This window comes from Rhinolophus hipposideros (assembly GCF_964194185.1).
Source record: "Rhinolophus hipposideros genome assembly, chromosome: 10".
NCBI lineage: Eukaryota > Metazoa > Chordata > Mammalia > Chiroptera > Rhinolophidae > Rhinolophus > Rhinolophus hipposideros.
Genome location: NC_138056.1, coordinates 79,031,511 through 79,046,196, shown reverse-complemented (window position 1 = coordinate 79,046,196; position 14,686 = coordinate 79,031,511). Strand labels below are relative to the sequence as shown.

The 14,686-nt window shown below is 39.7% G+C and overlaps 1 protein-coding gene across 3 annotated transcripts in view; it reads right to left on the bottom strand.

Moving 5' to 3' along the window:
* The window catches only part of SIK2 (salt inducible kinase 2), a 120,761-nt gene that overhangs the window by 19,326 nt on the left and 86,749 nt on the right, over positions 1–14,686 (bottom strand). For all 3 annotated transcript variants that reach the window (XM_081062450.1, XM_081062448.1, XM_081062449.1), the window contains exons 5-8: positions 9,174–9,298; positions 8,608–8,731; positions 7,088–7,308; positions 5,378–5,530 (exon numbers count right to left, since the gene is read on the bottom strand). In XM_081062450.1, the coding sequence (XP_080918576.1) occupies positions 5,378–5,530; positions 7,088–7,308; positions 8,608–8,731; positions 9,174–9,298 (623 nt within the window). The remainder of the gene's footprint in view (positions 1–5,377; positions 5,531–7,087; positions 7,309–8,607; positions 8,732–9,173; positions 9,299–14,686) is intronic.

Sequence of the window (14,686 nt, the reverse complement as noted above, 5' to 3'; positions counted from 1 at the left end):
CAAAACTGAACGAGGGATGGACACCCCCCCCACACACAATGAGCTATACTACAAAGTACACCGGAGGAAGTGCTATCTATCTATCTCCCCCACCACCCCCATTTTGGTGGGGAGAGACGATATGTATTTCCTGGCAAGCATGTGTGTAAAGAGGATGAAAAAAGCAGCAGTTACTTAAAGGTGACAAGAATGTCCTATCCAGGAGATGCACAGCCTGAACAGAGCCTGCCGGCCCAGTGGAAGGACAGATGTTAATTGCGGAACAAGTAATGTTTTCTACTATAGAAAGCTCCTGATGGCTTGAAGGCCATTCTTCATGTCTCCCTTGATAAAAATGCTAAGTAAACCAGCATTACAAACTCTTCTTTTAAAAAAATCATTTAAAAGACAATCTTCCTTTATGACAGTTGGCAAGGACTGATCTTAAAGATGAAACTGTTGGGTAATCCTTTCCTCCCCATCTCTTCCAAACTAGGAGAATAATTTATTAGGCAGAGAAATGGCCTGTATTTTTTTCTGTTATAATCACTTCAAGGGGTACAGGATGGTAAGTTTTAAACTCAAACAAATGAAAAGGAACAAATAGTATGATTCTAGCTTCTTCTCTCCCAAGACCTGGGTTTAATTCCTGGCTCCATCATTTACTCATTGTGTAAACTTTATCAGGTAACCTAACCCCTTTGAATCTTATTCTCTTTACCTGTAAAAAAGGGCATAATATCTACTCCACAGTGAAGTGAGGATTGTAAAAGGTAACATGTAAAGTTCTTCACTCAGTAATGTTAATTCCTCCTTTCTCTTTCTTTCTAGTCTTAAAATGATCACAAGAATTTAATATAGGAATTAGACTGCAAAATGAAAATGCAGTTTTGTCCTCAGACACTATCTAATGGTTTCTAGTTAAAATTTCAGGTTGATGGTTTTCAAAAATGGGGAGATACATTAGAAATATACTTTATATTTGAATATACTTAGAATACACTTTATATTTGCTATACTCATTAAATATACTACGTGAGATAAAGAATAAAATAGCACGGGCAAAGTATTAGATTATTATATAGATGGTAAAAACAAAAAATACATGGCATATCACTCTGAGAGTGATAAAGAAATAGTTTCCATTATTATTCCTCAGGCTTATAGTCTGGGCCACTTTTGAGGCTAAACAACTTTTTCTTCCTTTCAAACATTAGTCATTTAAATTAATTTTTTTAGCCCCCATGTCACAATGTAAAATTTAAATTTCCTAATAAAGTATATTAGGTATAATCTTCTTACCCTCATCACCAGCTTTTCAATCAAAGGATAACGCTGAACTTTGATCTCTGTTTTCCAAAATTATCAGACTGCTCCTATATGAAAGCAGTCTACGTTACTTGGTCAAAGCATTGCTTGAAGACGCAGCACCGGATGTGAGATGCCAGCACCATCGCTACGATGTGCTGTCCCTTCTCAGTCCCTGCATCTCATTAGCTGTGACTTTTTAAATGGCAGGTGTGCTGTGCCAGAGCAAGCATAGCACACTTCCCTTGACAACTTTCACAACCTGAACTGCGACAACAACTTACCGTGAACTTGGTAAGGACAGAGGAATAACACATTTTACTGTGACATGCACTTCACGGTAGGTTTTAAGGGTCTGCTTTTTAGGATTCCTGTAATCGTGGAGGTGATTAAAGAAGTCTGGAACAAGGTAGGGTATAAATATTCAAATGGCATGCTGAACACTACAGAGCTGACTAAACAATATGTTATAATGAATAGATGGTTGATTAATATCCCAAGGAGGCAGGTATTAACAGTTTCTTTGGTAATAAACAATGATCATTTCTAACTAATTATAATGACTTTTTAAACCATGTTTATTGTTTTGAATCTCTTCTTCTGACTTTGTGCTTTCCAGAACTATTAACATGAAAATTACGTTCTTCTCTCCTACGGGAAAATCTTTATTGTTCCAATAGGAATACGCTTGTTAGTGACGGAGCTGTGTCCCACACAAATCTGTATGTTGAAGCCCTAACCCCCAGTGTGACTGTATTTGGAGACAGGGCCTTAAGGGAGGTAATTAAGGTTATATTAGGTTATAAAGGTGGGGTCCTAATCCAATAGGACTGGTGTCCCTCTAATATGAGGAGGACGAGACACAAGAGATATCTCCTCCCCCTACTCCAACACACACATACAGAGGAAGGGCTCTGTGAGGACACAGAGAGAAGGTATCTGTCTATAAGATAGGAAGAGAGTCTTCAACAGAAGCCAACCGTGACGTCACCTTGATCTTGAACTTCTAGCCTACAGAAATGTGTGAAAGAAATGTCTGTTGTTTAAGCCGCCCAGTCTGTGGTATTTTGTTATGACAGCCTAGTCGACTAATACAGCGCTTTTTCTTATAGTTGTGGAGGGTGACCTCTAATCGGTAATTAAAGAAGAATTGGGAAGAATCTTTCTTGTCTGCTTACAGTTGATAGAAACTTGGAGTGGAAGGGCTGTTAGGAACTAGTAGTTAGAATTCACAAGAAAAAGGCACGACACATGTTTTTCTAAATAGTTGTCTGCAGTCAATTAGATGTGACATTTCCTGTATATTACACAGCAAATATAAGTACTCTATATCTACGTAAGATGGGAATCTCACTGGTTTCTAAGTAGTAATACTGGGTTCTCTGTCACTAGCCCATAAATCCCTGCAGGGCAGGGACTATCTCCTAGGCACCTCGGACCACAGTGGCCGGGACTGTGCCTGGCACGCGGTGCTCTATGTGCTGAACTGACCTGCTGGTACAGTTTAACTCATTTGACCTTTGTAGCAAACTTCGGAAGTAGGTATTGCTGTTTCCATTTTATATTTAAGGACACTGGAGCTCAGAGATTCTGACTTGTCGAAGTCACTCAGCTCAGTGTAGAACCCAAGGTTTGTAAGATTTGATAGCTCATGTGATCTTTGCATGGGAGCATGTCATTTCCCCAATTTCTTATTGCCGTATCAAATACGTGATTTGCCACTTCTTAAAAAAAAATTTAGAACAAAGAATTAAAGGGAGAAGGCTCTACTAAACCTTCAAGCACATTTATAGGCATAAAAACAGAGAATATGAAATCTCGGAGGGAAAGGAACATGTTCAGTTCCAGTGCCTGTTGCATCCAGAAGGCACTGCACTCGAGACAAGTTGCAAACGAATATTGAAGATTCTTGATTGGATTACATGCATTTTAAGTCACAGTAATAAGTAGCTTTCTGTGACAACTTAGGTCAACGCATGAATTGAAAAGAATTCATTCTGGTAATAAAAGTTATCAAACATAAGAAGCCATGTTCTACATCTGAACACCAAAGCCAAATTAAATACAATTTGAGATCTGCCAGGGAATTTGCTTTAAGTTTAGATACAAAAGGAAATTGTGCACAATAACGTGTGAGTGATGAGGAGCTTCACTCACTAAGAGCAAAGAGAGCTGGGAGGGAAGCCTGCTACAGCACTGGCACTCTGCTGCTTCCTCTCCTTTTGCCTGGCAGCACTTTCAACAGGGAAGAGGCACCACGACACCTCACTATTATTATCCCAACTTAGGAATTCTCATTTCATCCTCCTCCTCTCGTTCTCGAAAGTGGTACCGTTCAAATTTGAATGAATCCAAGTGCTCAGGATACTCTAAGCCAAATACCTGGAACTTTTACCCACATTAGTATCAATATTCACATTATTTTATATAGTAAGTACGTGTAACAAAGTATACCATTTGCCTAATAAAATCAAGATTTTAATTTCCTTGTTTTTTTCACATGCTCTATAGAAACCAATACGAAATTCTACCATGATCTTTCTATAAATATTGTAAAACTACCAAACAAGAAAAAACTCTTGTGCTTTTCCTTGCACTTTGAACAGTCGGTACTCACAGAGTACGCGTATATGGAAATCCTGATAGATCATATGAATGAACCACTGTCTTCTCAGCCTCTATACAGATGATTTCCAAACTCTCTTTAGCCCCAGCCCCTCTCCCGGCACCCAGACCCACTCTTCCTCCGAAGTCACAGAATCAGTGCCACCACTGTTCTCTCAGCCTTGGGCTCAGGAATGGAGTCACCTTTACCTCACTGTTGTCCCTTCCTCCCCAACATTGATTTATTACTTAATATAACAAACACATAGCACTGTTATAAGTGCTGCACAATTATTAACTAATTTAACTGTCATAACATCCTATACTTATCCTTATTTTGCAGCTTGGGAAACCAAGGCACAGATAGACCTTAGGTTACTTTTTAAGGTCACAGAGGGAAACGGCAGAATCTGCAATTTGCTCCAGAGTTTCTCATAAATTGGTTAAAAGTTCCTGCTTTTAAACACCACGCTGAGCTGCCTCTCCAAACCACTGCCAAATTCAGACAGAGTCTACCTCTGAAACGGCCCTTATACTTACCCCTTCCTTCTACTTCCACCAGAACCACACAGTTCAAGCCTTCAGGATTTCTCATTTCAACTACTATAATAATCTTCTAACTGGTCTCTCCAAATTTCTTCTTTTCCCTTTCCAATCTATCCTTCCCATCGTTACCAGATTAATTAGCTTAAAGCATTAATATAATTATATTACTTTTCTGCTTAACGCCCTTCAGTTGTTCCTCACTACTTCCTGAATTATAAGTAAACTCAGCATTCAAAGCCCTTCATAGCATGGCTTCAATCTATCACTTCAACTTTTTAATTTTCCTATACTTAATTCAAGTGGATTAATTTGAACAAGGCCTGCATTTGTCCCCTGTGCACTTCTCTTGCTGCTGCTTCTGCCCGCATACAATGCTTTTAACTACTGCCTCTCCCTGACAAGCCCTACACATCTGTGAAGATCTCTCTTAAATGCCATCTCTCCCACAATGTCTTTCCCATTCTATCCTCTTTGCCCTTAGTTCTTCTACAGCATTTGTCTTTCTCTTTCTCTACTTTGAATCATGGTTATTTATAATGTTTTTTTTCGCTTCAATACTGCAATGTCTCTGAGGGCAAAACTGTATTTTATCCATCCTTATCCCCGCTAGTGCCTATTAATAGAAGCTTGCACAGGGTAAATCTGCAATAAAAACTTATTAAAAGAAACTGAATAACAAGTTAGTTACATTAATCCTCAACATGAGTTAATGATAAAACAATGAAAAATAGCTTCAAGAAAAAAATGTTGGAAATAAAGTTGATCCTTAGAAATAGGAAGGGGCTAAATCATTTGAGAATCTAGTGAATGACAGGCAGAAACTTTACAGAACAACAGAGGCAGTGGATGAAATCCTAACCCTTTGTACTACAAGATGAAAAATGTGTCAACCATGTGAATAGGCACATGCAGATAAGACTATTGGCTAATGGGGTGTTACCTTGGCAACTGTTTGCTCAGCAATGGTGCTGGGCCGACGCTGGCGGGCATCGAGTCTCTGCTCCACAGGAAAACTGCTCCTGTGTGATTTCAGGCGCTCCACCAACAAGTAATAAATGGCAGCGAAGTGATTGTAGCTCTTGTTCTGCAAAGACTGAAAGAGAAAACAAGTGCTGAAGGCAGAGAACCATAAAAACCAATCCAATGCTCTATCTTTCTAAAAAAAGACCGAAGAAATCATGTGCTCTTAAAAATAGAATAACAGAGTGCCTCAAAATGAAACTCTTCCAGAACTTAGAATGAAAGATCATTTCAAGTTTCTAGCATGAATTATATAAAGGGTGACACCTTTAAATGACTTGACCGGTGCTTTTACATTAACAGGATCTGCTCATTTTTCTGCATTTAGAGACAATGCCACCATTGTCTCCTGTGGACATTTCCCAACGCTGTCATATGGTTTCCTCTCAGAGCTGTAACTACGGCGTTAGGCCGATTAGCAGCCTGAGCCCTGAGGCTCTAATTCCACAACTTCAACGCCAAGTCCAAACCATTGCAAACTCTAAAGTGAATGATTAAAGTCTTCGGGGAGCTTGCTAGTGATTATTTTGGGCTGGAGAATGGCATTTGGATGCTAGATTGAGAGACACTGTGTCTCCGTTCTTAGGTAATTTTTTCCTCTTGTTTTTGCAGTCCCACCCTCTTGAAACCTTGAAAAGAAAGTTGCTTCCCAATTTTTCACATCCCTTGTTGGCCAGCTTTCCCAGGACACTAAGGGAACAGAGCAGTAATTGCTCGGTTGGCTTGGGTTTCCACCTGACAGTCTGCACGGGCACTGTGCAGTGCTCTCAGGGGCAGCGCATGCTCAGGAAACATCCCGGGCCAGCACCACTGTGCTCGCAGCTGCCATTCTTCATCTACTTCATGGTCAAGTACTGAACAGCATCACTGAGCACATGATGAGCAGAGCGGGAAAGCCAGTCTGGTTTCACGTATGGCTACAACGGAGGAAAAGGCGGCACTGTTTGGAGCACTCTGTATTCACAAGGGAGCATTTCATAGTCTTTCTTGTTATGGTTCTCCTTGAAAGTACCATTTATTCTTTTACTGTTGTGGAGGTATTAAAGATATGCATAGCTTATGAATATGCTAACCATGTACTAAAGACAGAAATAAAAGTGATGAGGAATTTCCCAGGTTCGTGACCTTCTCAGTTCTATGGCCCATAATATTTCCATACTATTAGGAATTCACCAGTTTTTGCCTTCTCAGTTTCTCCCGTTCACACCCTAAATCCCATTGGCTTTCTGGTGCCTACCATTCTTGTTTTCTGCTCAGCCGTCAGCCTTGTTCCCTAGTTGCACATTTATGTTCCATAGAAACTAATTTATCACATACATAAAACTTTATGCTTCATCTTAGAAGACACTTTCCACTTAGTATTTGTTAAGCTTCCATTTTGTCTTGACTCAGTCCTGTATAAACCCTTCCTCTTGAATTTTTTGGCAGATGAGGCTGAGGGAGTAATTTATACACTGAATAAAAGCAAACATAAGAGTCGATGTCATCTCCAGGGAGAACTGACAGGATGCCTGCGTGCTGGGGATGGCAATGCTAACAGACCAGGAGGGCAGGTGTGAGCAGGAACTGACACGTTACTGAGTACCATGGAATCCTAAATGAGCTGTAGTTGACGCTCGGCTCGCTTTACCTCGATGGTTTTCTGTTGGTCTATCCCGAGGCTGTGCATCAGTCGCAAAACCTGTTCATTGAACTCCCCGATGGATGGCTCATTTTCTTGCCCTTGTGGATAGAGAACAGGTCTCTGTACCGGAACTTCTACGAGCATCCATTTATGCTCCTTGATTTGAGCTATGGTCAGCCGTTTGGACGGGTCTAGAACCAACATCCTTCGAATAAGGTGCTCACAATCTATGGAAAACACAATGTTGCAAAAGTGAGGTAAATCACCTTGTACTTCACAGTATCTGCCTGCTTCCTGTGACTTTGTACAATGGTGTTTATCTTTGTATCCTCCAGGGCGCCCCCTGGAAAGCAGAAGGTCAACTGACTTAAGTGAATACATGAAGGTTAACTTCTATTTGTCAAGTTCACATGGTGAATATTGACACATAAAGTTAACCATCACCATGAACGAATACGGAAGAAAAACAGGAGGCTGTAGGTCTATCCAATTCTGTGCTAAGTGAAACTAGAATAAGCAAATAATAAGTGGGTCCCAGTCACATCTAAGGCTGATACACTAAGGCTGTGGATGCGAGGCAAGGGCTGTCCAGTGGATTGTTGCTTTCTCCAGATCAGTGCAGCTGAGAAAAATGAATGTGAAACATTATTTACTTCTGATTACACTATGAAAACCAGACTGCTGCAACTTTGGGCACTAGCTTATTCTCTGAGCTGACATGCTCTTTTCTAGCCAGCAGAAGCTAAACTTAGATTACTTGCTATGTGCCAGGCACCATGCTAAGTGGTTTATACAGATTGATTTAATTAATCCTCATAACACCCCTACTGGGAACTATGGTTATTTCCATTTTATAGATTGAGGAAACTAAAGCACAGAGAGGAGATATAACTTGCTAAAGTCAGACTGCCAGTAAGTGGTGAACTCAGGATTAAAACCAGGCAGTCTGGATCCAAAGTCTACACTCTTAACTATGAGAGCATTTTTTCTACTGCTACTAGGAACACAGGAGTTAAGGATGATAACCAAAAATGAATCTCAGGAGTAAACTTACCTGCTGCCTATGTTACAAACCAATACAAGACTGACAGGAATTATGGCATTTCATCTTATTTCAATAGTTTGGACAGTTGGTTTTTAAATTCAATTAAAAATTTTTAATTTTGCAACTTCTTGTCAAACGATACGGGAAAATCCATTTCATACTTAGAGTAAAAGGGTTATGAATCTGGGTCTACAAAGAGCTTCCCTAAGTCTGAAATACACGTGGGACATTTATAGACGGAGAGTAAATGGGAAGACTTGCTGTTCTTAATCTGGGAACCTTTCTGTTTTCAGTTACAAGGACGTAGGCTGGAACTTTTCTCACCTACATGGATGGGGTTACTTATTTTTATGGCTTTTAAAGTAACTCAGTCACTTTATTTAGCACCCAAACTCTTAGAAAAAGTGAAGTTTTGCCTAGGCATTTCGTTTGGAGCGTAAATTCTATAAAGCACGATTAGTAAGATGAACAGGTTGTTTACCTTCTGACATGAAATATGGAATCCGGAATCTTCCTTCCAAAACCCTTTGCCTCAAAATAGGAAGAGTCGGTCCATCAAAAGGCAGAGCTCCACAGACAAGGACGTAAAGAACAACTCCCATGCTCTAGGGGAAGAAAACAACGGGGTCAGTTTTTGAACAAAAACTTGAAACACCCTGTTTTCCCAAACATCCCCAGAGCTCTAAAAATCATATGGACTGAAACATTTCTGTTTGAATTTACTATTTTCTTGAATTTGAAAAAAACCAAAAACCGAAACCCTGATTACTGCAATAAAGTATGCTATAATGAATACGAAAAGATCTGAATTTAACCATTTTGATTACTCTTTAAATTTAAATTATTGCTGATATGAGGATGACAACATTTGTCCTTAGAAATTCCTAGAATCCACTTCAAGATGATCTAATTATATAATTATAGTCCAGTGGACAGGGAATGTATGCACTACTGCCTCTGTGTTAGGTACCAAGAACTTCAAAGGCGGGCCAGGGTACCAAGTATTATCACGACAGATGCATTTAACACAGCAAAGCAAAGAAATACCCAAATATCCAGCTGTGGTCCTTCATACTGCTGCCCTTCAAAGACTTCTGGGGCTGCGTAAGGGGGGCTGCCACACCATGTTGCCAGCAGTTCACCATTTTTAAAGAAATTTCCAAAACCGAAATCTATTGGGATGGAAATAAATGTTACTTTCATCTATGCTCTCAAACTACACTGAATTTCTCTGCAATAAATTTTATAATATGCTATATTAACAATATCACTACTGTGAGGAATGGGATGACGTTTATCTTGTGATGTTTCCCAAGCACTTAGCATAATGACTAGCAAATATTAAGTATTCAATAAATATTTCTGGAATGAGTGTATACATGAATCAAGTTTTCTTCTCAGAAGAGAATGAGTAAGAGATTGGAAAAAGACTAAATAATGTGTTTTTAAGGCTGAAAGAAAATCTAGTGGTGTGGACAACCAACTTGAATTTGATAGTCTTAGAATTTTAATTACTCCATGATTAAGAGTTCTTTGTCTTATATGGTCTATAAGGAAAGAATAAAATGAGTATACACTAAGGTATGTACCTAAACACAACTTACTGACTGGCTGCTCTTATAGCCATGACCCCAGGGTAGCAAGACACATAACATTTTAAGGCAACTGAGTACAGTGCTTCCTAAGTAATAGCTGTCGAAGTGTTGGCCACAGCTTCGTGGCAGAGTACAACCTATGAAGTTAGGGAGAAGGAGAGCTGATCTCCCATTTGCAGCCTGATTTAGGCAGATACCTATCTGAATTGCTCATTAACATGGGATAGCTATATGGTCCAGCCACAGGTCACCCGTCACCAGTATTTCCTCATTTATGGAATGCAGTGGCTTTATACTTCAAAACAGTTAATGCCCTCTCCCTATGTTAGTCATACTGAATCTATAGCTTTGATATACGGCATGCGCTCTGGAAATACCACACTCAGATGCCTTCAATATGCATGAAAACTACAGTGGAATTCAGTGAGCTTTGGTATACATGTGAGCTCGTGCCCACTTGCTAAGCCTTCACATGGCCTCACGTTCTTCCTGAAGAAACAAATTCCTATTATTTTGTAAGTTATAGCACACTGGCTTCTGTTAGCGTGCACCCCAGATTGAAGGACTGCCTTCGTGACAGGTACTGGCCACGCACCCAGCTAGTGTATAGCACTGTACGGACAGTGAGCTTTAAGAGCTGACCCAAGGGGACTGGATCAAGTTCTCAGTGACAGACTGACTGGCTGTGTGACTTGGGTAAGTCTTGGTGAGCCTTAGTTTCCCCATCTCTAAAGCTGAAAAAATAAATACGCAGTCAGCAGGTTGTTGTGGGAAGCCAGTGGGTTCACATACTCACACCTTGAGACGACACATCCCCCTGTACCTGAGGCGAAGCATTCTCTTAGCTAGCCTATACGAAAGCTGGTGGCAAGCACAGCAACAGTAACAACAGTCACAACCCCCAACACCACAGCTTCGCGCAGAGTACAACCTATGAAGTTAGGGAGAACGAGAGCTGATCCCCCCGTTTTGCTGTGTCCTAGCTTCAGGTCCTCTACGTCAATTATTTAACTTCCCTGAACCTTACTTTCTGTATCTATAAATGTGGGGATAGTCCACCTATCCAGATAGGATGCTCTGAGGATTACATGAGATAAAGAATGTAAAAGCCCTGGAACACAGCAGATGAGAAATGTCAGCGCCCTTCTTCGGTGAAATATTATTACCAACTATAGCCTTTCAGAGAAAAAAGTCCTGAGAAAATAGGCAGAAAGGGTGGAAAAAGACAGAGGAGCTTAAGGGTTCAGAAGAGAAAAAGAGGGTGCTGTGGGGAAAGAGCCTCAGGTACTGGCTAAACCTGGTGGAACAACACTGTGGTCTGTCCTTGGCATCCAGGAGTGTGAGGGGATGAGAACCTCCCCCTTTACAATGTTACTACAGTTCAGTCACGTATTTCGTTTTCCAAAATGACTGTCAGAGTGGCCTTATCTTCTCAATTCCACCTCTATGACTAACCACTCATATTATACCACATGTCCATATCAATATATGTTCCTGATAATCTAGAAAAAATATATTCTCAAATGAGTCAAGGACTAGATGTTTAAATAACATTTAATTTCACTCACACAGAAAAGCACAAGAAGCTCTGGGATGTGTGTTGGGAGATCCTGAAATAGGTCCAATAATTGCTGTACTTTAAACCATAATCACAGGATGAGTTTTAGTACATGTAAGTTGAGGATACTCCCCAAATAGCATTGTTAAGTTTTAACATCGCAAAGAGCCATTATAGAACTTCTTTATTCTGAAATTCCCTGGTGGAATGAACTTAAAGGAGTGACTGGGACAGAGGCCTGTCAGGAAGGCAGCCTGGCCTCTTTATTCACTGGTACACTTCACAGGCAAGGAGAGAGCAAGAGTGAGGAAAGCATTATGTGTCTATGGCATCCCAGTCTCAACTTTGGCTTTACGTGTCTGGGGCAAAGGAAGCGTCCGTTAACTTATAAGGACTGGTACTAAGCAGATGTTTACTTCTATTTCCCAGAAGTAACTAGAGAAAATAGGAACTTCAGCCTGTGGGAACATTAAAAAAAACACCAAGAGACAATCAGGTTCACGAAAGTTATTATAACAGCATATATGCAGATGTCTTCAATAACCTTGCCAAAACACTTATACACATTGTATTTGTAATCTGATGTACGGGTTCAGGAAGACTGTGGAGTCAGGCAGATAAGGGATCAAATCCTGGGTTTCCCACTTAGCCATTATGATTTTGGGTAAATTACTTCTTAGAAACTTGCTTTCCTCATTTGTGAAATGGGGACGGTACCGATACTTCATAAAGTTATTGTGAGTAATTTACATGTTATATTATGTCACTACTTATAAATAATTAGTAAGTATATAATATATATAATGTTTGAGGCATGCTATTGGAACATGCCTCATAGTCGCTCAATAAATTGTAGCCATTGAGTAAGCTACTCAGTAGAACAGGAGAATAGTAATTCTTATTGTTTTACTTATCTGTCTCCCTCATCAGACTAAATTCTTTGAGAGTACAGAGGTGGACAGGATGTATGTCTGCACTCCTAACACTTAGCACGCTCTCTGTAGACAGCAGCTGTTCAGTAAAGGTTTGCTGAATGAATATGTTGTGCTCATCTCTTTTAAAAGTGTTTACTGTGTGTCAGAAGCTGAACTAAGCACCCAGGGGGAGGTTTTTTCTTAATAATCCCATTTGGTATCCTTATTTTAGGAGATAGTGAGGGTAGAAAGTAAAGTACCTTGCTAGAGACTATCCTAAGTCGCAGAACTGGACCGGAAACCAAATCTGAGTGCAGAATCCTCACCCTCACTGTTACCACCACTTTCATGAACCCCTGGCACAGTGATACGCAGCTATTTTTGAGCAAGTTAATAATGGTCAGGTTTAAGTAGTGGCAATGGAAAGGGACTTAAAAATAAAAGCCTTTTTATTTCTACACAGGAATCTGGATAATTTGCTTCATTCAGTCTGCAGTTTTCTGCCTAAAAGCACACAGTGAAATGCAGGGTGAACAAGAGGGATAAAACACGAAAGCGGTATAGTTATGCAGGATTTATTTCTTATCGTCATTTGTACAGATGGAATGCGTTAATGGCTCATCACACCAACCCAATTCACTCATTCCTTCAGTAAACATTTGAGTGCATAATGTGTCAACCACTGTACAAACAGAGAAGAGAGTCTCATTACAACAGAGAATAACAGAAGACCCCACATTCTCATGACTTTTAGAAAGCATTATGAAAATAATCTCTCGGGTATTCCTCTGTATACCAGACCCAGATCCAGCCTGGCCTTGCTGGAAAGGAAACACCCTCCTAGTTTAATGTCTTCTGTAATGCTCTGATCTGCAAGTTAATACCTAAAATGATGGCTGCTATGTCCCGCACACATTTTGCTTCCCGTTTGTCATAAAACTTATGCTATGTAATGTTGAATTCATTGATATTATTTAACTTTTAATTTTGAAATAATTTTAGATTTTCAGAAGAGTTGCATCAGTAAAGGAAAATTCCCTATGCCCTTCCCCCAGCTTCCCTCAATGTTAACATTTTACCAACTCTAGTAGTACAATTATCAAAACTAAGAAAGTAACATTGATTCATTACTATTAGTACAACCATGGACTTTATTAAGATATCACCAGTTTTTGTCACTAATGTCCCTTTTCAGTTGAAGATTCCACAATGCATTTAGTTGTCATGCCTCCTTAGTCTCTTCTCCAATTTGTAACAGTTCCCCAGTCCTTCCTTCTCCTTCCTGATCATGAAGTAGTAGTACAGGTCAGGTATTTTGCAGAATGTCCCTCAGTTTGGGCTTAGCTGATGTTTTCTCATGATTAGGTTAAGACTGTGAATTTGGGGAACGAATATCACAGAGGTGAAGTGCTCTTCTCGGTGCATCATATTAGGGGTGTGTGGTATTATGTCTAATTATTGGTGGGGATGACCTTGATCTCTTAAAGGTGGTATCTGTTGGGTTGCCCTATTGTAAAGTTACTATTTTCTCCCTGTGATATTTAGAAAAGATACATTGTGATTATACATACCCTGTTTCTCCTTAAACTTTCACCCAGTAAATTAGCATTCATTGGTCAATCTTGACTGCAGCAGTGGTTACTGAGGAGTTTCAATGGTGAGTTTTCACTTCCCTCATTCCTTCTACACTTAATACAATTCTTCTTTAAGGAAGAGTTGTCCCTTCTTCCCCTTTTATTAATTAAATCATTTATTTATTATTTATAATACTGTCACATTATATTATTCATGAATATTTATTTTAGTTTGGGTTATAATTCAATACTATTGTTATATTGTTATTTATTTTGATGTTCAAATAGTTCCAGCTTTGGTCATTAGGAGTTAATTTGGGTTGGCTCCTGTATCCTTTCAACATGCCCCATCTTTTTAAAATTTCATTTTAAGTATTTCCTTATTTTCTGCCACCAGAAGATGTTCCAGTCTCATCTTGAATTTTCCCTGCCCCAGCCCTGAAATCAGCTACTTTTCCAAAAGGCCCTGGTTCCTTTTACAGAGGAATGATATTTAGAAACCAAGACTAGAACCTAGACGTGCTCAATGCAACTGAGATGTCACAGCTTGGAGGCCCTGTCAGCAGTCAGAATTAGGGAATACACGGGTGACCCTATGTTTATGTTTGTACCTATGTATATGTATATGTATTAAGAAAAATCCCTGAGTTCATACCGATCCTTCTCACACCAGTCCAAGGTTCAGTCTGGCATTATTTTGATACGATTTTTATTCACACGTGATTGAGCAACTCTGACAAAATTTTGAAGGTATAAAGAAGTTTCTTTCCTCTGCAGTAATTTGTCATTTGTGTGGGAGTAATTGTTTGAACTCCCCCTCAGAACACACCTTGAATTTGTCAGATCAACCAATTTTCAACATTTCTTGAACATAGTAGGGAAAAAGACAAAACTTTCTCAAAGAAGCTCTTAGCTTCTC